We start from the raw sequence: 23,829 nt of genomic DNA, 5'->3' as shown, positions 1-23,829 counted from the left end.
TAAGAAATCAGTTAAGGAACTTTCTTTGCCTCAGATAACCTTCAAATTTTTACTTCTTGGTTATTAAAACCATGGCTTGTTTAAGTATTACTCTTTGGAAGTCTTAGGGGCTAGAGGAATGCTTGATGTCATTCTTTCCCGGAGGGAATGAGACTTCTCCACCGACCCAGCCAACGCTTTGGCGTCGGACACACACAGACTTCCCTAGATCTACCCTTAGTAGCTGTGCGACCCGGGGCAGATGACATTCCTTGCCCTCAGTTTCCTCTGCAGTCCTTCCCGGTGAGGTTTCTATAAGGGGGAGCGAGATAACGTTTGGGGAGTGCCTGGTCAAGGGTGTAGCAGATGGTCAACACCACCTGAGATGGGCTTGAGGAAAAATACTGCAGAATCTTGGGTGACACATAGTGACTCCCAGAATGAATGCCAGCCTGCCTCTGACCTCAGCCCCATGCCCCTTGAACCCTGGGATTTGGACGACTCTCCACCCTGCTTGGCAACAGCCATGAGGCTGACTGTGCTACCTTCCCTCTTAGTTGTCTGTGCTCCTTGTGCAAACGTGGTTCTCTCTGAAGGCTGTGTGACCAAGACTGGGGTGTCTCTGGGTTGCTCCTTATTGGAAACAGAAGGGAGACTGAGGAACGTGGAGGAAGGCACCGATGGAGGGAATTATCCAAGCATCCTAGCCCAACTGAGAAATTTCTAGAACTCTGGAATGGACAATTTAAAAATTTTATTTATCATGGTGGCCATCTTGCACAAAAGGCCGCCATCCCCAACCCGCTGAAAACACACGTGCACGTCACACGTAACACGTGAATGTTAGTAGCAATGCACAGAACCGCGTGCCAGAAATGGATAGATTTATTTAATTTGTGGTGATCTGTGGTGAAAGAAAGCATGTGTTGCTTACAGTCAACAAGATGGTCACTATTCCTTTAGCCCCTTGAGAAGGGGTTGATTTGGGGTTGGGATTTGGGAGCAATTGCCATCTACCTGTATCATAAAAGGTTTTAGGTTTTATTATTGCAATTCTCATCAGTAGGTTTAAGCCTGTATGCCCAGGTAGTGGAATGAGAAAGGCTGCTAGATTTTATTTAATATGTGATCCAAAGAGTTCATAATGAGAAATGTATTGGTTCATAATGAGTTTTTCTTTATCTTGCTGAGTCTGCTTCTGGCTTTGAAGATGTGGTTATTAAGGACAGACTTTTTTTTTTCCCCTCTCGAATTTGAGACTTCCATTATTATTATATCAACAATAAATATATTGAATTTATACCTATTAAATATTTTCCAGCCTCTTCCTAACCCATGAAAATATTATTTACTTGTTTTGATTTACTTGTTTATCTGTTCTTTCTGGATTGCTCTACTTTGAAGGTCATTTTTGAAAGTTTTTCTGATTGGCACATCTTTGGCTATTCATTTTTTACTTCTCAAGGAAACTGGAAAACCAGGTCTTTATTTTTTTATTTTTTATGTTTTTTATTTATTTGACAGAGGTCACAAGTAAGCAGAGAGGCAGAGAGAGAGAGAAGGAAGCAGACTCCCTGCAGAGCAGAGAGCCCGATGCGGGGATCAATCCCAGGATCCTGGGATCTTGACCTGAGCCAAAGGCAGAGGCTTTAACCCACTGAGCCACCCACGTGCCCCAAAACCAGGTCTTTAAATTAAAAAAAAAAAAAAAATTAAGACTAGTTTATTTTGCTGTTCAGAACCAAAAACCTTAAATTCTTACTATTTGCAGTTAAGTTTATTCATTCTTCCAAGGGAACAAAAAGCCCCCCTTTTTCTAGAATATTTTAAAGAATATTTGCACAGCCCTGCAATTTTCAATTCTGATTGACTGTCAACAGTTTTGTTTTCTTTTTCTTTTTTCCCCATCCTTTAAGGGAGTTAACTTTAGAGCAATTAAATACTCAAGAGCCAGAATAGAATTTAGTCATCATTGTTTCTATAACTAATACACATTCTGAGCTACATCACAACTCAGCTATGTCTAATGAGTCGTACATAAATCAGTTGTGTGACTTGATTAATAAAGTTAACATAGTAGAAAAATTTGCTCTTAAGGAAATCCATGATTTCAGGGTTAAAAGCCACCCTTCATCTTATTTTGTTTATAAATTTGAATTTCTGTGTAGTGCCGGTTTTGAAGAGGGTTTCCCAATTCCAGGTGGCTCTTGGTTTTCTTTGTTTTAATTTGTGGCTTGGAAAGAAAAGAAAAAGCCAAGTGGCTCCCATACTCTATCAGCAGTCTTTCATGAAGGAAATCCCATGTTCCTGAGGAAATCTTGCCACATCTAATCTAGCTTGTGTGTTTTGGCAATAGGGACAAGGAGAGTACAGTCCTTGAGGCTCCTTAGAAAGATTTATTTTGTGGTGGGTAACCTTGGTGTTCAGTGTTTCCACATTTCTTTATAACTGTCTACAGATGATTTCTAAGCTGAAATTCATGATTTGCTTATTGAGTCTGAGTAGCCTGATGGAATGACTTAACATTTTCTGGAAAGAGTCTACTTTTTGATATGTTGCCTGTACAGAGAGCTCTTTTTTTTAATGTCTTCAAAGGAAGGGGGGAAAAAAGGATTTTACCGTCATCAGAAAAAAATGTGAAGCCCTCACAGCAATTTGTTGGCCAAACCTGGTGTGTGTTTCTGAGCAACTCCCACAGCCTGTACCTTTATAACTACCCTTTCCAAACTCCTTTCCTTCTGCCCTTTGGGCAAGTGAAGACCCCCCCAAAAGCACCAGGCCCTGAGGAGCTCAAGTCCTATCCTGAGGGGACTCAGGGCGCCATGTTTCTGCTTTTTGCCATCTAGTGAAGTCTTGCTGACCTTCTGGCCCCAGGACTCTCGGCGGCCTTCCTCACCCTCAGGGAGGACACGGTAGGGCTCTGTGTGTTGGCGATGCCTGACACTCTTTTTTTTTTTGAGACCTTACCAAGATAATTGAAATTTCTTAGCCCAATTCGATAGAAAATGTGAAGTTAGATACCGGTGAAAGCAATTCGGGACCCTTTGTTGTGAACCACCGGGAAATGAAGATTTTGCAGCGTGATGGCTCCATAACGTGTGGGGAAGTTGTGTGAAAATAAGAAATGAATGCCTGCTTGCTACACAGTTGGAAATTATTGTGGCATAATGAACTATTGCGTTGAAGCCTCATCGTGTTCTGGGATTTCTTTTTGTCCTAGAAATCCTTGAAGTGCATGAATTTTATTATTTTTGCTTGCCAAGAAGCTTATCCTTTTAGAAGGTCGGTCCTGGAGGCTGGTGCTTTCCAGAGCACCTCTTCCCAGGAGCTGGGTTTTGGGTCACATGGCACTGGCCGAGGAGCTCTCTCCCTGCCCCTTTCTCACCCCGGACCCCCTCCGGCCCCCCCGCCTAGGCGTGATCCTGGCAGAGACGCACGGAGTCCTAACTGCTTAGGTTTTGTTCCTCGGCGTCAGACCCAGCACCGGAGGGAAGGAACGGGAGGCAGCAAGGCAAAGCTGGCTCCTTCAGGGGATTGTGCGGGCAGAGACAGCAGGCTGTGGGCTTCCAGAAAATGTGCCTGGCGCAGGCAGTTTGTGGGGGCAGAGTGCTGTCGAAACCATTCACATGCCTGTCGAAACCTGACTGGAGGAGTACCCAGTCATCCCACACCTGGATGTTCGTCGGGAGCACAGAGTTAGGTCAGTCGGGAAAGGCAATGCCTTCTACCGTGTTATGATAGTAAGATTTAAAAAACATTTTTAGAGTAGAAGTCTCCTCCAGAAACACGCCCAAATCACAATGACTGTGAATGAATCCGTGAATACACTCTTTTGTCCATCTCAGAGATCACGTAAGAGAAGATTCTCAGCCCCCAAAGGCGACCCCCCACCAACACCCTCCACCAGCTCTTCCTTCTCTGCCAGGATAGCTACTGTCCTGATTGTTCCTACCTTTGGGGACTATAACAAATGAGTTCCCGATCGATGGAATCCAATCCATACCCTTCCTTGTGAGTTCTTTGACTCGGCATTAGGTTTGCGACCTTCATCTGTGGTGTTGCCGTGGCAACAGCGTCTGCGTTCCCTTGGCTGGAATTGATTCATTCTACTGATAATGGGGATTGTCCCATGTCTTCGGGTGAGTTTCCGGAATTGCCGATCCCATACATATGTTCAGCTTAGCGGGTCCCAGTAGTTTTCCAGAAGGCTTATTAGGAAGCCGGTAGCATCATGTTGGATGCAGGGCCCGTGGCTTGGGTTCAGCGTAACATGCAACACAGGCTGGCAGCCTATCCCGTAAGATGCGGCACTGACCTTTGTGAGCCCCCGAAGTGCTCCACGTGAAGTGCTCCACGTGGCGTGCGGTGCCTTGAGTACATCAAACCAGAAACTGCGAGCGATTTTTTGGTGCTGGTGAAAATGACTGTGATTAATCATGAGACATTATTCTGCAGTTGGGAAAGAGAGAAGACGTTTTTTCTTTTCCTAAAAACATTTCATTTGATAGTTTGCTTTCCTTTCCCTCCGGGCCAGAATTGGATCCAGTTCATGACGGATCCCAAACCGTGGACCTCCTCATTCTTCACTCCCTTTGTGACGAAGCCCACTTGTCTTCAGGCTTTTCGTGCAGAAGTTTCTTCTATGTGTTTTCAGTTCTATCACTTGGAGAATTTAAATGAACTTAACCAGTTTTAGAATTTTCTTTTTCTTTCTTCCTTCCTTTCTTTCTTTTTCTTTTTTTCATAAAGTGGCAAACTTCTCCAGGTATCATTTATATAGTGATGGTACCATTGTTTTATTTGGGGGAGGGGAGATTGTGGAAGGAGGTGTGGAAAGATCCGGGTCCTGGAAGCTGGGTGAAGACTCACCACCATGTTCTCCCTCGAGGGACAGCTCATCACCGCAGTGGTAGGAAACCAGATACACCTTTATGCAAGATAAATCTTTATGCAAGATACAGATTGCTGGGCCGCCTATAAAGTGTGCATATCATTTGTGGGCGTGTACCTGGAAATCTACACATGCAGGCACATCATCACCAATGTGTAAGTCTGTTTTATTCCTTCTAAGTTACTTGTGCTGCGTTGTTTCAAGGGGTTTTCCATTTCCCTGCTGGATCACAGTATCTCAGTGTTGGATGGCACCCGAGGGCATCTCCTGATACAGAACATCCTGCCTTGTATTGTAGAACGGTTGATTTTCTTTTGAAAAAGATCTAACCATGGGCCTGCCCAGGAAGGAAGAAAAGAACTAGCAAGTAAAGCATAAACTAGAAGGAGAAGCATTAACGCATGGGATGTGGGGAGAAGAAAGCACCACGAGGCGGGAAGAGCCACCTTTTCCCAAAGCCAGCATCCTCTCAATGACCCCATTTATAGTTACACCCTGTTGGAGGTGGCAGCGCATTTCTTTCCAAGACAAACAGTTGTGCTGTGGAATATTTTTATTTTAGAATGTCCATTCCTTCTCGAAGCTAAAACTCTCCTTTCTTGTAGCTTTCTGCAGATCCTTAAGCCTTTTGGGCCTGAGCCCGGTCCTGTTTCCATGGACCAAAGCAAGACAACAACTCTCCCTACTCTCCGTGATCAGCCACAGCCCTGATCATTCTTGACCTTGGAGCTCATTGCATCTGCAATGAGCTTGTTGTCTGAGTGGTCCCAGATTTGCTCTCCTTGTGCTATCAGAAGGAAGGGAAGGGCTAGACGGAATTAACTTGTTCTCATGTTCAATTTTCGTTGCTGGTTCCTCTTTCTCCTGCCTGCTAAATCTGGGCATCCCTTCTCTTCCCGCACCCCTCCCGACAGCAGCCGTTAGCCTCTGCAGAAGGAAAATGGCAGACGTACTCTTCCTGGATGGTTGGCTTCCAGATAATGGGGGCAGAGTCCCCCTCCCATTTTTCTTCTATCTAATGTAAAATTTGCTTTAGCACTGTCACCAGAAGTGTTAGTCAGCTGGAGCTGCTGTAACAGAATATATATGGGTGGCTTATGAATGACAGAAACTTCTCTCTCACAGTTCTGGAGGCTGGTGAGTTCATATAAAGTCTGGTGGGCGCCCAGGGCTGAATCAGAGATGACCGTCTTCTTGCCATGTCGCCCATAGCAGGAGGGACGAGACAGCTCCCGGGAATCTCTCTTCCCAGGGCACTCATCCCATTCATGAGAGCTTCCAACCGTCATGACCTCATCGCCTCCCGAAGGCCCCACCTCCAAACACCGTGGTCACCTTGGGGATTAGGTTGCAGCATGTGGCATTAGGGAGGACACAAACGCCTAGGCTGTTGCACCAGCGGTACTGAGTTTGTATGTGTGATGCTGAAATGGGAGAAAGGATTTCTTTTGTCCGTTTCAACAGCTGTCTTCCCAGGAGTACTGAAAATCAGTACTTCTAGGAATAACTATCTCATCAGTTGACGTCGTTAATGGATCCATCTTTACGATCGGCTTCCTACCAATCTGATTAATAAAACTGTGGACCTTGGTTGCTGGCATTCTCTGAAGTGCTGTTCTTGGTACTTGTGTCTCTGTGCCTTGTCTCTAAAAATAGAAGCTCGGGCCTGCCTCCTCGGCTTGCGATTGGCATTTAGGCTGGGCTGGTCCTTGGGAAAGTAAGCAGTCTTATCAGCATCCTTCCAGCTTCTTCGCTGGCGAACTGCTGCTGCCTTTTGGGCAGAGGGTTACGGACTGAAATGCAGGGGAAACGCTCGGTCCTGCCTATCTTGCTAACCATCTTGCACCTGTGAACTCCCGATCAGGTCCTTAATTCAGAGTTACACATGTGTGTCAGCAGTCAATGATAAACCCTAGAGGCCCCTTCTGGAACCACCTACTCAGGAGATTATGCAAGAATGTTTATCTTAAGATTTGTAGCTTTTCCAGTATGGTCTTGATAGAACCGTCTTACAGAAAGAAATCTGGTGGAGGAGTGGGCAAGATGCAGCTGTTGGGTTAGGGTTACCGCTCATGTTAAAAAACAAAAACAAAAACAAACCAACAACAAAGAAAACACCTGAAACCACCGGGCTCTGAAAGCTGGACTGTTTTCCTGATGCCCTGCAACAGCTCCGGGGCATTTCAGCAGAGAAAACAGAGCTTCATAAGTTTGCCTGCCTGGCTCGCAGGCACACAGCGTTAAAAAAGGAGCTGCTAAGGGTAAAATAAATGCTTTTGAAATTTTTCCACTGGGCCAGCCATTGGTCGGGGAGAGCTTTGAAAAATGAATGAAAATCAAACATAAAGTCACACATGGCCGCGGACTTTGTAATGAATGACGCCCGTGCAAAAGGACAGCCTTGTGTGCACGCGTGTGTGTGTGTGTGTGTGTGTGTGTGTGTGTGGCCAGTCTGTCCTGCTTTGTTCCGTGGGATGAATAAACCGGCTTGGGCTGTGGTGTCATCAGGGAAGGAGTCTCATGCGCAGCCTCAGACCCAGAGTTTGAGTTCTCCTTGCTTGCTTTTGTGTTCAGTGGTGGTTAAAAACACATAAAACTTAAAGTCAGCAGTGCAGTGGTGGTTAGTGGATTCACGTTGCTGTAAAACAGAGCTCTGGGACTTTTTTTTTGCAGATGTGAAACTCTGTTAAATAACTCTATTAAATAACCCCGCCGCCCTCTCCCCACGCTCACCGCCCCGCCCCGTCCCCACTCCCCCCACCCCCACCCCAACCACCATTCTACTTCCCGCTGCTATGAATCCCTTCCGGCCTTTCTTTTAGGAGCCTGTTCATTTCCCAGTCTTCTCTCCTCGCTTCAGGGCAATTTGGGTTAATCGTGCCATTAAGGAGGACAGAATGATTTGTCATCTTGGCTTTGTAAAACAGTGCTGGCGTTAACGCTTAGGGTGTGGGGCTCTGCTGAGCTTTTCTTTTGGCCTGACGGCAGCATCGTTAGGAAAGCATCCTGCAGGATGAAGAAATGAGACCCTGAAAGGACAATCTAAACTTTATTAACTAGATCTTTTTCCTGGATCTCTCCTCCAGAATTGAGTCTGACTCTGCAATTTCTAGGGAATCCTGTAAACTCTCTTCTGTCAAGTTCTACTTCACTTTCAGCAGGTGACGGACTCTGTTTCAAGCATGTACTTACTGCATTTGTTTGTAGCGCTGATGTAATTGTTTATAAACTGGGACAGAGTGTGCATGTCACGACCCCACACTGTGGACAGATTAACGCAAACTCTGGATCTAAGGGGGCGCGCTGTTTTCGGCTGTGTACGTCCTTGCTTGCCGAGCTGCTGCAGACAAGCGTTTTAAATGCTGTGACGTCATCGAGGGTCGTTGTTAAAGGCGGTTTTATTGTGCGCTTCCGCTTTTTCTGAAACTTCTGCTTGTCTTCAGGTGTGGCCTGGCTCTCAGCGCTGGTATGGGAGCGCTGCGGGCTGCCCGTGTTCCCGGGCAGGATTTTATTTCAAAGATGTGCTCTATACCCATGCTTTTCAGTGTCCTTCTTAGATTTGCCTTCCGTTCTCCTGCCGCTCACTTTGAGCAGTGGACACACTACAAAAAATGAAGTAGCCCTAAACGGGCTGGTTGCTGGGCTGGTCTGATTGAAAATAGGATTTTGTATAGGGCTAAAAGGCAGCCTCAAACTGAAAACCCGTATGAATGGACAGCAGAGTGGGCTATCCAAGGTATCATCTTTACCTGATTTTGAAGTAATCACACAAGAGTAAACCAGGGAGCCAGTTCAAAAGGGAACAGTAGGTCTGAATGTTCTGGAGTGCTACATCAGTAATAATAGCCCAAGGAGGGTCTGGTCTCCAAACAAGATCTGAAAAAAACAGAAGCTCTCCTTTTATTTCTGGGACCTCGTTCCTCATTGAAGCCAGATGAGGGAATAAGCATAAAGGCTTATGGCCAGTTAGCACTGGTGAGTGATGGTTTCCATGTGGGGTCTCTGGTCTTCTTGTAGGTGTTTCTGGCCATGTGCAATGGTCACGTGACTAGAGCTGTTGTGGACGGTGGCCCAACCCGACGTGCTTCCTTGTCGAAAGAAAACCATCCTTCATTATTTCCCTTTTCGCGTTTTCCCTCCGAGTAGCCTTTCCAGAGCGGTTTTCCTTTACAGCGTTTGGAAGATGTCGGTTCTCTATACTTCCGCTGTATACTTTGAGCAACAATGTCTTGAAATAAAAATATATTCAAAGCGGCTTTAGAATCTAGACCCTAGCACATGGTTATTTTTGTTAAAAGATCGTGCTATTGCGGTCTCCCCGCGAGAAGTGATCTTAAGAGGATTTCATTCACGTATCTGCTCAGCATGGACACCTGCTACAGATCATGCTGATCGAACGAACAAAACCAGACATCCGTATGCTCATGGAGTCTGTGCGCTAATGGAGCAGAACAACCATGTATAAGAAACATTATAAAGAAATACTGTTTCAGATGCTAGAGAGTGATAAAGTGAAAAATGAGAAGCAGAAAAAGAAGTTAAGGAGGCTGGGGGCAAATTACAGTTAAGGAGGGTGGTTTGGGTGAGCCCTGTTGAGAAATGACATTGGCACAGAGATTTGAAAGAGGCAAGGGAATTATGCATGTACATTTTTAAGGAGAAGGTTTTGGAGGCAGAGGGAACGACCAGTGCAAAGGCCCTGAGGTAGGTATATACTTGATAGGCTGAGAACGGCAGACAGTCCTATGTGGCTAGACTGGAGTGAGCAGGAGGAGAACACTTGGATGTGGCTTCAGACAGGTGACAGGGGAGGAGCAGAGTCTCTGGGGCCTTGTTTTCCATTGCAAAGACCCTGACTCCGAGTTTGGAGGAGGAACAACACGGATGATTTAGCGGAAGATGGCTCTTTCTGATAGAACTGACCTGAGAAACTATTTGGGAACTATTTATTTAGTAACTCAAATGGTAATCAGAAGTTCAGAGGCCAGATGCAGCAAAGAAATACAAGGAAGCTGAAAAAAATTTCATCAAGGTATTGCAACAGGTGAACTTGAAAAGATTGTCATAGAACGTAAGCTGTGTGTTTTCCAAGTCCTGAGTGTCATGGAGGACTGTGACTGTGTGCATGAATCAGAATGGTTGGAGGATTTTTTTCCAAACACTTCTCACATGCAAGATTCTAGATATGTGCAGGTTAGAGGGTGTGGATGGTTTTAAGTTTCCAGGTGAACCTCAGAATCGTTGCTGTTCTGGAATTAGCTCCTAGAAATAGCTCCTGACTTGATCATCATTTCTTTTTACTAGGTTTGTAAGAACTGAAAGAATCTGATGTAAACCATGCAGAATGATCTTGTCTGCCATCATTGGTTTATTAGCAAGGAGCTTGTTGCCTGATAATTTAAAGGAAAACAGTTTAATTCACACTCTTTCAGCCTTTCTAGTGGACCATCCATATTTTTGGATTTGCTGTCTGTACTTTTTCTATATACTTAATTATGAAGACTATACTTTCAGGGATCATTTCTATAGTTTGTTACTTAATTATGAGCTTTTTCCTAAGCCTAGAGTTTTTATGCTTAGGCTTTGTCTTACTCTGGCAAGCTGGTGGCAGGAAGGACGGGTCATCCACAGTGAACACACAGAACTTGCTTGCTTTTTAGGGTTTTCGAGTTTGTCCCCTCTGCCCCTTATTCCCATTATCTCATTCCTCAACCCCTCCTCAGAAGATTCTGGAATATAATTGCAAATATGTTTTATTTTATAGCGGTTCATGTGCCGTAAACCTTAAAATGGAGTTTAAAGGGAGTTTTCTTAGATATCAAAAGGTGGAAAAACTTGGAAAAGCCCGCAACCATAAACAAAGCCTCTTTCTAAATGCTGACATCAGTTCCTGGCATTTTATGTGTTTACCCCATTGAATTCTCAGGCCTGCCTCCCTAGGAGGCATTATTGTTCTATTATTCAGATGGGAAAATCAGTGCCCAGGCAGGCCATGTAACTTGCCACATAGGCAAATGACAAGCCAGGCATCGAAGTCCTATCCTAAAGACTCTGGAACCTTGGTCCAGCACCCCTCCCCCCATTCTGTTCTGTTCCCAAATGTAATCTCACACATTTTTATACCTAGCAGTAATAGCTTCATCCATTGGAAATATATAAGTTTGGTGTCTGTCTTTCTTTATAAATATATTGTATACTTTGTTTATAATTAAAACATTCATGGGACGCCTGGGTGGCTCAGTGGGTTAAGCCGCTGCTTTCGGCTCAGGTCATGATCTCAGGGTCTTTGGATCGAGTCCCGCATCGGGCTCTCTGCTCAGCAGGGAGCCTGCTTCCTCCTCTCTCTCTCTGCCTGCCTCTCTGCCTACTTGTAATCTCTCTGTCAAATAAATAAATAAAATCTTTAAAAAAAAAAAACAAAAAACATTCTTTAGAGTCCTTGACTTTTTCTCCCCCCAATTTGCCATTCTCTATAATAGATTACCAGTCCTTTTGGATATTTTCCCATTATAAAATACACCTAACATAAATTTTTACCATGTTAAGCATTTTTAAATGTACGGTTTAGTGGCATTAAGTACATTCACTGTGTTGTACAGCCATTACCACCATTCCTCTCCAGAATTCTCTTCCATCTTCCCAAACTGAACTCTGTACCCCTGAAACAATAAGTCTCCATCCCTGTTCCACCCCAAGCCCCTGGGAAATAGCATTTCATTTTTTGTGACTACCTTCAGTCTCTTGTTAGATACCTTTTGTTACCTTTGTTACATATTTGTAAGTTTCTTTGTGCTAAATCTGGAGCCTCTCTGTTTACACTGATGGGAGCTGTCCAGTTTTTCTTTTACTTTATTCTTTTTCTTTTTTTTGCTTTCCAGTTTTTCAAAGGAGAAGTACAGTTGACCCTTGAACAATGCAGGAAAAGTGTCAGCCCTCTGTTTGGTTGAAAAGTACATTGTGTATGACTTTTGACTTCCGTAACTACTAGCCTCCTGTAGCTTCTTACAGATAACATAAACAGTGGATTGACACATATGTTACATGGTATATACATTATATACTGTATTCTTATAATAAAGTAAGCCTGAGGGAGAAAGTTACTAAGAAAACACACTTATAGTATGGTACTGTATTTATTGAAAAAATCTGCATATAAGTAGTCTCATGAAGTTCAAAACCAAGTTATTCAAAGGTCAGCTGTACTAACTCGAGTTAAAACTCTGACCTCCTTGCAGACATGCATACCTGGAGCTCCGGCCCACTTGGATCCCAGTTGCTAATGTGCTTAATAGGATAGTAAACCTGAAAAGTACTTGAAGAATGAAAAGTAAATAGTATTTATTTGGGAGGTTTTCTGGGGATGCCAGAGCTGAGAATTCTTAAATTGACCTGAAAGCTGTGTTTTTCACACCTCGGTTGACCTATTTTTAATGCATAAAAAGTAATTTAAGAGTCCTTTTTCAGGATGAGAAAATGTTCCCGTTCTCCTACTAACTGAAAAACACTAAAAATGTTTTCTGTTGAAAGCATCTGTAAACATTTAAAATAATTTTTTGTTCATTTAATGTTCCTGGAAGTTGTCCAAGAACCTTGGAGATTGGTTTGAGGAGAAAAGTTGTGTTTAAAAAACTTAGTGGAAGTAATCTGCCTGCAGGGGAAGAGAGATGCGAACTGGGAAACTCATGTTAGTTCAGGGTTTCGTTTTACAGAGTTTTTATCCTTCTGTTAGAATATTAAGCTAAATTCAATAAAATATTTACTTTCCATCTTACTTTGGAATAATAATTTTGGAGGCTAAGTGCACGATATCAGGTGTATTTCCAGAAAGTTCAGGCTCCATGCACTGAATTAAGTTTTGAGGCTTAATTAGATCACTGAGCCCAAGGGGAGAGAGAGCATTTTTCTTTTGCTGGGAAGGATCTAATGCTTTCTCCTGGAGCTTTCGTGATCTGGGTTTTACTTGCCTGATTCATTATTTGTGTGATATGTTTGTTATTCCCTGACTAATGAATTTTTTTTAAACGTCAAGATTGTCTTATTTCGATAAATTTTAGAATTTTTTCTTCATCACCTTCAGAAAGGGATCCAAGGACAATGAATTGCTCAGGGTCAAGAGCAGAGAAACCCAGCAATAGGAACGGCCGAATTCTCCATACACGTTTTTCCTGTTTTGCTCGTTGCCTTAAGCATTCGCCGTGCATGCGCACGTGAAGTCCCGGTGTCACGGAAGGGGAGTGACTTCTATACTAACAACGCTGTGGTTACAATGTAGCCAAATTACAGCGGAGGAGCTGAAAGCACCCATTCTCTTCTTGACCTGGAGCCGGGGCTCTGATATCCAGTCTGAAGTGTGTTTAATGGGTGTTCGGATCACTGGGGCTCAGTGCGGCGGGAACAAGGAAGGCAGTGTCTTCGCAGACAGTGTGGCCACCCTTGGAGCCACGGCGGGAGGAAGAATCACCGCGTTTGTGGACGCATAGATGGGCAGGCCTAAACGGTGGGCTTCATTCTTCCAGAATGAAAGCCTTGTCCCCGCTCCCAGGCTTCCGTGTTTAAAGTTGTAGTTCCTGTTCTTGATCTGGTTCGTATCTCACAGCGATGGTGATCACAGTGTCTGCTAATGAGGCCGCCGCCACTTTCCTTTTGGGCTTTTGCGTCCTTTTCTCCACCCCACCCCCACATCATACTTATTACCTGGTAGAGTTTACTGAGCCCTGGGTACCATCCTAAGAGCTTGAGGTATGGTAACTCACATATTCCTCCTCACAAACCTTATGAAGTGGTTTGGAGATTACGCCCATTTTTTTTTTTTTAAAGATTTTATTTATTTATTTGACAGAGATCACAAGTAGGTAGAGAGGCAGGCAGAGAGCGAGAGGGAAGCAGGCTCCCCGCTGAGCAGAGAGCCCGATGCGGGACTCGATCCCAGGACCCTGAGATCATGACCTGAGCCGAAGGCAGCGGCCCAACCCACTGAGCCACCCAGGTGCCCCAGATTACGCCCATTTTACAGAAGACGTAAGGGAGGCCCAAAGAGTAACTTGCCCAAGGTCACACTGCCATGGAACGGAGTTATGGGATTTGCAAGAAGGCAGGTGTCTTCAGAGTTTGTATTCTTAAAAATTTTTTAAATTTTTTTTATCTTAGAGAGCAAGTAGGATGGGGAGCAGCGCAGAGGGACAGGCAGAGAATCTCAAGCAGATGGTGCCGAGTGTGGAGCCCAACAAGGGGCTCTCTCACAACCCGGAGATCATGACCTGAGCTGAAACCAAGAGCCAAGAGGCTTAAGCAGCTGAGCCACCTAGGTGCCCCCGGGTTTGTATTCCAAATGATGACACTGTGCTGCCTTTCTCCATCACCCAAGGGGTGGAGAAACAGCATGAGAATCATCTCCCACGTTTCAGTTGTCTCATTTCCCTGTTAACCAAGGAGCCCTGCCTCTGCAGTGGAAAATCATGGTTGGCTTATGTGCCACTCGGCCTAGCATGCTGGGGCTATGCCTTACTATGGTCATCCTAGCTGTGTCCTACCATGTGGCCTACTAGCCCGCTTCGGTGCCTCTAGTTAGAACTCTGGGAAAGCACCAGCCTCTTTCCTTGTTTTTTTCGGCAAGTTTTCCCCAGGACAATTGGGAGTCCTCAAAATTGCAAGTATATATAGGTCTTGAAAGGGACAAGGGTGAAAATGGAGAGACTCTGGGGCACAACGATTAGGAGCAGAGTCTCCGAACGAGGTTTGAATCCCAGCTCCACAGCCCGTGAGTGTGTGATCTTGGCAAGTCTGGTACCTCCAGCCTGGAGTCCCCCAGGGCAGGTAGCTTTGTGGAGGTACAGATATGCAGCTGAGACTGAAGGGGTCTCTCCATCTTGGGGTGAGCCCCAGGGCCATTGCATCTGGCCTCCAGTATCTTTATTGACGCCTAACAAGCCACCAGCCATTATTATTGCTGTCCTGGAGGGGAGAATGGTAGGGACTCTGTTCTGGCTTCTCGTGTGCTGTCAAGAAGTCCCAAGCCCTGATTGTGATTCACCAGCCTTTCCTTCCCTCTGGTAAGAATCTTCTTTTTCTTCTTTGGGTTCCATAATAACCCAGATATTTGCCTTGAAATGGATTGTGTTCATTCATTCTGTGCGATACTCTCTGGCCCTTTGCAGCCTAGAGGGTTGGACTCTTTCATTCTGGAGAATTTCCTTGCATTGTGCTTGCGCCATATCCTCTGCTCTTGGGTCTGGATAGAAATCATATTGGTCAGACATTGGGACTCTTGAGCTGAAGCTATAAACTCAGTGCCATCTCTTGGTCAGGATGTTTTATTTCTAGTAGGAGTTTTCACCTGTATCTTTAATCTCTTCCAGTGAAAGTATTTCTGTGCTGCTGTTTTTTTTCATCTTATATTTTTAAGAGCTCATAATTGCTATACAAATATTCCTTATTATAACCCTCTAGGTTTGTTTGTTTTGTTTTCTTTCTTTCTTTCTTTCTTCTTTCTTTCTTTCTTTCTTTCTTTCTTTCTTTCTTTCTTTCTTTCTTAAAGGTATAAACTCCTGGCTATATGGGGATACAAATTACAGTGTTTTAACACGGGTTTTCCTCTAGTCTGCATTATCAGAAGTGGCTGGCATCTCCCATTTCTGACCTTTGGGAGGGGGGCTGGTTCTGTGTAATGTGGCCGTTTGCCGACTGCTGACTCTCTTTCCTCTGCTCTGTTATTAGATTTCAGTGTTGTTGTCTGTCCTCCTCTAGAATTTGGGGGACCCCTCTCACCTGCTGTCACTTCTCTCATTTTCTTTTCTTTTTGTTTTTAATGTATGTATTCCTCTTTTTCCTTTTTCTGTTCTCTACTGTTCTTTTTGAAGTGGGGTTTCTGGATGTAGTGGAGATGCCTATATTGAGTTGGCCATATTTAGCCACAGACTGACATTTTTTTCATCTCTTATATTAAGCTCTGTCTGGCAGTGGCCTTGTGCTAAATTTTCTAAGAAAAACATGCATTTATGGACAGTTAGGTGGGTTCCTGTGTAATTTCTCAAATTGTACTCTCCTTGAACTTCTGCTTCATCGGAAGCTCCTGAGCCCATTTCATGCCCCTCTGACCTGACAGGTGGAAGGCTCTCAAAAGAGACAATATTTCTTAAAAAGGATTTCAATTCTAGAACCCGTTCACATCTAAAGCAACAGCTGTGAGAAAGGGAATATATTTTAACAGCAGGAAAGATTAATTACCTTCTATAATTAGTCTACTACTTGCTGAGTGTATGTGATGATCAAGTTAGAGGAATTCTGCCAGAGTTTTTGTTATTCTAAATCTGCTATTGGCTTATTATTTCCTTGTAATCTCATTTCTCCAAAAGGGACTATTCTGGGCATAACTGTGTTGTCTCTGCCCCCATACAGCAGAGGGATGGGTATGAGTTTGCTAGAGCTGCTGTAACTAAGAATCAGAAAATTGTGTGTTTGGGGGGGGGCGGTGCTTCACACAACAAATTTAATCTCTCTCAGTTCTGGAGCCCACGAGTTCCAAATCTAGGTGTCTTCAGAGCCATGCTCCCTCCAAGACTGGGTAGAATCCTTCTTTGCTTCTTCCGCCTTCTGGCGGAAGTGTGGGGGGATGTTCATCCTTGGTGTTCCCTGGTTAATAGTCCCATCACTCCAGTCTCTGCCTCTGTCCCCACAGGGCCTTCTCCCAGTGTGTCTGTCTTCACACCATCTTCTTAGAAGGGACTGGTCCTACTGGTTTAGGCCCAATGCGAATGAGCTCATCTTAACCTGACTCCATCTCGAGGACCCTGTTTCCAAATAAGGTCACATTCACAGGTACTGGGAGTTAGGACTTCAACATATCTTTTTGAGGGACATAGTTCAGCCCATAAACATAAGTTTGGCACGACTTTTTCCCCCCTACAGTTAAGCTTCTAGCTTGATGTTCGCCTTGAATAGAAATCAGAGAGACCACAAAACCAGCCAGCTAGCCCTGCCTGTAGAGGACCCGAGTGTCATTCAGTAGCAACTGATTAGGGACACTGGGTGGCTCAGTCTGTGAAACATTTGTCCTGGGAGAGCACCCCCGTCGGGCTCCCTGTGCAACGGAAAGCCTGCTTCTCCCTCTCCTTCTGCCAGTCCTCCTGCTCGTGCATGCACACTCTCTCTCAAATAAATAATTTTTTTTTTTTTATAAAAAAGTAGTAACTGACCCCTGTGATGAGCATCTTGCCACTCAAAGCACAATCTTTGTCCCAGCAGCTCCAAGAATCAGCACTTGCAGCTGGTTAGGTTGATTGGCGGGATTGAAAACCGGAAGTACCGTGCTGAATCACCCCCAGCGGGGCCCCGGGGTGGCCTCTGCATCAGGAGGTGTCCTCCCATGGCACACTGATGGGGTAGCCAGGTTTCCTGTGCCCTGACGTTGCAGAGGCATGCCTCCGCCTCAATGTCCACTCATTCCCGCACCAGCCATGCTCGAAATGAACATCTTCCCTTCACAGCAGGAGCAGCAGTGATGGAGAACTTCTTCCTCTGTACCAGAGCCTTTGCTCACCACTTTGCAATCATCGTTTTAATGTTTACACTGATCTTGGGGTATAGATGATATCATCTCCACGCCTCTCATTGACTCCCGCGTCCTGTGGACTGAGTCATGCTTCCCCAACTCTCCATTCGTATACTGAAGACGGAACTTTCTTTGTGGCTATCCTGAGAGTAGGGAAGCAATGAAGGTCAAATGAAGCTAGCTATAAGGGCAAAACCCTCAGTAGGATTAGTGTTCTTGGAGGAAGAGACACTGGAGAGTTTCTAACATGGTACATCGCATTCTCTTTCTAACATGGTATGTCGCGTAATATTCGGGTTTAGCTGGTTTCTTGTTGGAAATACTTGTATTGATTTCTGTTTGTGCAGCATCTAAGCCCAGTGCCTGTAGGCTCCTCAAGCCTGCAGCATCAGTTGTATCCACCCACCTGGTCAAAAAGTAGCCAAGGGCCGTGAGGAAATCTATGGGATTCTAATGCCCTAAGATTAGGGTTGTTGAAGGTTAGTGGGTTATAAGACTTTGAATCATATTCTACTAAGAGGTATTAAAGGTAAGAAAAAGGGACCAAGGCCTTAGAGAGAAGCCATTCTCTGCTGGATAAGAGCCAATCCTGGTTGTCATGGTTACCTTAATCCTAAACCACGAAGAGGAGGGAAGGAAACAAAACACTTCCAGAAACAGCTTTCTGAAACCTCAGCAGATGCAAAGTTTTTAAACCTGGGCAAATGTTATCTTTATAGGTTCCTATCTAGGAGATTGCTTTTGAAAGCTTAGAACTGTAGCTTGTATCAAGTAGGGGAAATTATTTGGAAGCTTGGAGGAAACAGAGAGAGGGAGGAAACTAGACCCTACCCCAGAAAGAATTGTCTTTATTCTTTTGGAAAAGGAAAAAAAAAATACTCCCACATAAAACTTTATGTAATAGAAAAAACCTAAAGGCATAGATAGATTTTTTTTTTAAGGTACAATAAACGAAAGCAACTTTGATTCACAATTTTTAAAAAAGATTTTATTTAGGTATTTGAGAGAGAGCAGGAGAGCACAAGCAGGGGGAGCAGCAGAGGGAGAGGGAGAAGCAGGTTCCCCATGGAACAGGGAGCCCCATGCAGGGCTCCATCCCAGGATCCCAGGATCGTGACCGGAGCCGAAAGCAGACGCTTAATGACTGAGCCACCCAGGTGCCCCTGATTCACAATTTTTAATAGCTTAAAAAACCAAATTTGTATGTTCCTACTATTTGTTATTCAGTGTTTAGTGGCCATCCCCAAGAATGCAGACCTTCTCCTACAAAGTAATTTTATAGGATTCCGTGAACAGCCAGTTCAAAATGGAGAGAATCAGCAGGGACGCCCAGTTTGAAATTAGTTAATTTGTTTGTGCGGGAGGCTAAAATTCAGATGCCTTTTGGAGCATAATTAAAAGTAGCCAATAAGAAAAAAGTGGTGAAAATGCGATTATGTAGTTTCACTAATTGCTGATCTGTTCTCCAGAATAAAACATATAATTACTCTTGGGTGTCTTTTCTGTAAGGCACACACATCCATAATTACTTTTTATCAAGACTGGCTGAGTGTGGGGTTGGCCAGACTGACCCTTACGTAGAGGCTATGGGGGTCTTAGACGTTTTTTCCCCAGCCCCAATATAACACATGGGGATAATTAAAGAAGTCATTTGTCATAAGATCCTTTTCATATTAAACTTACTCATGTGTAGGTTTTCAGATGATGTGTATATTGGTTTCCTTTTCTCATGTACAGTAGCTTGTGCAACATTAAATAGAAATTGTGTGTATCTTTTTTTTTTTTTTAAGATTTTATTTATTTATTTGACAGACAGAGATCACAAGTAGGCGGAGAGGCAGGCAGAGACAGAGGAGGAAGCAGACTCCCTGCTGAGTGGAGAGCCCGATGCGGGGCTCGATCCCAGGACCCTGGGATCATGACCAGAGCCGAAGGCAGAGGCTTTAACCCACTGAGCCACCCAGGTTCCCCAAATGTGTGTGTATCTTAAAGTCAGCCCCTGCCCCCCTTTGAGAAGAGGTCAAAATTCAGGTCAAAATTCCTCTGGGTCTAAGCTTTGTGCTCTGCTAGCTTTATCCACGCTGTTGGATATACTCCCTTCCCCAACTCACACTTCATCAACTTACGTCCAGATTTGTTTTAGCCAAAGGGCTGGTGGATTTATAGCTTTCTGAACCCCATTCCTGGCTCCTGGTGCAAAGCCTGCCCCAAATGCAAAATTTGCAGTTACTCAACAATGTTCATTTCCTGCCCAACACATAAAAGACCTCTTTGCACCGAGAAGTCTTAGCCGATGTCGCGTGCGCCCACGTGGGTGTTCGCTCACTCTCCCCGTGTGGTCGGGCCTTCACAGCCACTCTTCCTTGAACTAGTTCTACCCCTCAGTATTTTTCTAAGCTCTAATGTTCTAAGAAGAACTCACTTTCTGGCTCGTAAAAAAAATTTGAAACAGAGTCTATCATGCATCACCCCCTGTGGCTGTTTTCAGATATGAATCCCACTGCGCCTTTTTCTTATTTTTTTTCTTCTGCATTTTGCGTTGTGAGAAAACATCTGTAACGTGAAATTGACCAGTTTAGCCGTGACATGTGCAAGTCAGTGCCACTAAGTGCACTCACCAACACCACCATTTATTTTACATTCTGTGATTTGATTTCTTGTTTTGTGGGTTTTTTTTTTTAATTTAAATTCTAGTTAATTAACATATACTGTGATGTGAGTTTGAACAAAATTACTTTGAGTGTGAAGTTCCAAAAAAATCCACTGGAGACAAGCAATGAGGAACGATGTTGCAAACTGTCAGAGTAGATCTAACAGTGGGAAGTACAGGAGGGGTGATTTCTCTTCAAGAATGGGAATGAAATCTTTTCTCTCTTTGTTAGACATCCCTGTTTTTCTCATCAGTCCTGCCATCAGCGCACGTGAGATAATTCTACCAGTGGTTTTTGAACCAGGCACCGGAAGAGCCCGGTGAGGTTGGGATTCCCCGTGGCAAATACTGTATGCCTTCAGATAGCTGTGAATATCTTCTGGACTTCGGTGATGAGAATTCTAGGGATATAAAGTGGCATCTGTTTAAAAAACAAAATGCTTATTGACTGGACACCGAAGCCTCTTTAATGACTCCTGCTAATGGACACGCCCATCATTGAACCTGTCAGCCTCTAGCTCTTTCTGTACATTAGTCCCCTGGGTTACTATTTGGTTCCTGTAATGTTCTGCTCTTCTCAGGGGGAAAGTGCACATGTAAAAGCAGTAACTGGAAATGACCATGTTTTGAGACGTTTTTCTTCCGGTGCTTGATCTGTGTGGTAGACTTGGGTCCATTTTATTAGTGGGTCATGAGGAATCCACCAGGCAGAGGCATCTGGGTGGCTCAGTTGGTTAAGCCACTGCCTTTGGATCAGGTCACGATTTTGGAGTCCCAGGATCAAGTCCTGCATCGGGCTTCCCGCTCGGTGGGGAGTCTGCTTCTTCCTCTGACCATCCCCCCGTCTCGCGCTCTCTCTCATTCTCTCTCTTTCAAATAAATAAATAAAATCTTTAAGAATAAAATAAAAAAAGGAATCCACCAAGCAGTGAAGAGAAACCAAGGCATATGGTTCTTAGTGTTGAGGGTAGGAATTGGGACCTTGTCTGTCCTGTGTTCCCTTTCCCTAGAGGTTCAGTAACTAGAAAGTGCTTGTATGGTACTGATTGCTGTGGGCATTTGGTCGAGTTCCAGCTGCTGTGCTGGACAGTAAGGATATGAAGGTGAGTAAGGAGCCCAGAATTTAAGTGGAGACGCAAGCTCGTGTATACTTAACGATATAGAATACTGTGGAATGAGGAAGTTTTATTCATTTGTTTATTCACTTCCAAACTGGTTGGTCTGTAGGCACCGTGGATACAGAAGTTAACAAAACGCAACCTTTACCTTCAGTGTAGGTGAGGTGTGGGAGTGAGTTTGCGCAACGTGCTGGGAGACCCTAGGGAAGAAAGTCCTAAATTCTGCCGTACTTGTGGAGGAAGGGACGAGGAGTGGGACCAGGGGTTCCACAGCCACAGAAAGGATACGGAGTCACGGGGCGATGACTTTACATCCCCACAAAACCTGCACGCACATATTTATAGCAGTTTTATTCTTCCTCATCAACACTTGGATGGTCATCAAGATGACTTTCGGGGTGCTTGGGTGCCTCAGTCATTAGGTGTCTGCATTCAGCTCCAGTCATGATCCCAGGGTCCTGGGATCAAGCCCTGCATCGGGCTCCTTGCTCAGCGGGGAGCCTGCTTCCCCCTCTCCTGCTCCTCCTTTCTCGCTTGGTCTCTCTCTCTCTGTCAAATAAATAAATAAAATCTTTAAAAAAAAATGTAATGGATAAACTGTGGTACATTCATGTAAGGGAATATTATTTAGCAGTTTAAAAAAAATGAACCAAGAAGCCACGAAAAGACATCCAGGGACCTAAGTGCATACACTTGAGCAAAAGAAGCCAATCTGGGAAGGCTACATGCCATGTGGTTCCCACTGTATGACATTCTGGAAGAGGCAAACAGTGGAGGCAGCAAAAGGACCAGTGATAGCCAGAAGTCAGAGGGTGGGGGGGGTAAGGGTTGACTGGGTGGCACACGGTGGATTCTTAGGATGGTGAAACTATCCTCTGTGACCCTGTGATGGCGAAGACATGATCTGATACATTCATCAAGATGTCTGGACCTCTAGAATGCAGAGTGAACCCTGGTGTAGAGTGTGGGCTCGGGGTGCCGATAATATGTCGATAATGTGTCCGTGTTGGCTGAGCTGTGGTTACAGATGGATCCATACAGGGTTAACAATAAGGGATCCGGTGTGTGTGTGGTGAGAAGAGCTGTGTGGGAATTCTCTGTGTCTTGTCTTCAATTTCCTATCAGTCTAAAACTGCTCTAAATAAATTAAGTGTGTATGTGTGTGTGTGTGTGTGTGTGTGTGTGTGTGTGTGTGTTTATTTTTAAGAAAGGGGGTGGTGCGTGGGATTGGGGTGGGCAGGGGAAAATGGCAGAGAATTAGCAGCTAAGTAGGAATGCAGCCTGTAAAAGACTCCAGGGGGTGCAGTCGGGGGGTCCAGTGGTCAGCATCCGTGGAGATGGGCAAGCCGAGAAGGGCCAGAAGATTCAGGAATGACGAGGCTTCCCGTGATGGGAGCCGAGGTTTGTTTTCATCTCTTCCTGTGTTGGAGGTGGGTAACTCCTGTTGTTTCTCTTCGCAGCAAAGAGCCCCGGGGAAAGTGCTGCTGGATGCGGTCTGCAACCACCTCAACCTTGTGGAAGGGGACTATTTCGGCCTCGAGTTTCCCGACCACAAGAAGATCACAGTAAGTGGCAGGAAATTGATGCTGGTATTTGACCATCTGCTCAGTGTCGGGAAAGGTGAGGAACCAGGTGTGGTTCCTTGGCTGTACAGACCTGTCGCAGAAGAAGAACATCCCAAAAGCCCTTGTTAATCTTGTTGGAAAATACTACATACGTAGGGTTAGCAAGTGCCAAGAGCATGCTCTGTGAAGGCTTGGCTCCCTCTGACCCCTCCCCCCACCTCTCCCTCCAGAAACTACCATTACTAGTCGCCCCGTATCCTCCTGATAAACGTCCGTGTCTGTGTATATACAAGCACATATTTCTGAAACATGCGGTTTTGGGGAAACAATATACAACTTCCTGTATCGTCCCCACCGCTTCTGTTAATGTATCCTGAAGCTCTTTCCTTTTCCGCTCATAGAATCCACTTCCTCCTTTTTCAGGTTCGTGCCATTGCGCTGAATGGTCATGCCGTGATTTATAACGCCTCTTATAAATAGTGGGATATGTAGGTTGTTCCCAGTCTTTTTTTTTTTCTTTTTTCTTTTTTTTTTTTTTTTTTTTTTAAAAAATGAAGCTATGGGGAGCCCACTAGTACATGATGCTTGCGACCAAGTGTTTCACTGCTTAAGATCCATCCAAAGGCCTGGGTTTCCATCATTGTAAAGTTTGAAAGATATATCATGTTCTTTACAGAGGTTTCACCCTTGTGAACCCAAGAGTGAGAACATAGCTTACTGTTTCTTTTGTCTTTTGGCTCAGGGAACTTTCCTAAGGTTGTATCTTAGTCTTTTAATAGACGTCACTTGAGACTACAAGTTCACTGATTGTATTTCTCTTTGTTCTCTGAATTACTACAGGGTACCTAGCACTTTTGCGAGCCACTGCGCTGGGGATAACTGTAAGGCGCAGGGAACGTATGATCCAGGTGGGGTGTCAAGCTTAGTCAGTGACTAGCCCAGGGCATGTGACAGGGGCCCCAGTGGGGCCAGGGGCATTGGGCAGTGAGGGGCAACAAACAACATTGGTTTGGTGTTCAGGGTCTCCTTCCCAGGTACTATGAAACTGAGTCCCATCCGATCCGCTTGATCCCAGGACC

General features: G+C 44.7%; 1 protein-coding gene and 1 pseudogene across 4 annotated transcripts in view; both read left to right on the top strand.

The window, feature by feature from the left end:
* Nucleotides 1–23,829, top strand: part of FARP1 (FERM, ARH/RhoGEF and pleckstrin domain protein 1) — a 273,312-nt gene that overhangs the window by 156,267 nt on the left and 93,216 nt on the right. For all 4 annotated transcript variants that reach the window (XM_032315064.1, XM_032315065.1, XM_032315063.1 and 1 more), the window contains one exon: nt 22,646–22,750. In XM_032315064.1, coding sequence (XP_032170955.1) covers nt 22,646–22,750 — 105 coding nt within the window. The remainder of the gene's footprint in view (nt 1–22,645; nt 22,751–23,829) is intronic.
* LOC116574677 lies at nt 10,369–10,452 on the top strand (annotated as a pseudogene).

The sequence above is a fragment of the Mustela erminea genome, chromosome 15 (genome assembly GCF_009829155.1).
Source record: "Mustela erminea isolate mMusErm1 chromosome 15, mMusErm1.Pri, whole genome shotgun sequence".
Classification (NCBI taxonomy): domain Eukaryota; kingdom Metazoa; phylum Chordata; class Mammalia; order Carnivora; family Mustelidae; genus Mustela; species Mustela erminea.
This window is presented reverse-complemented; position numbering and strand designations above follow the sequence as displayed.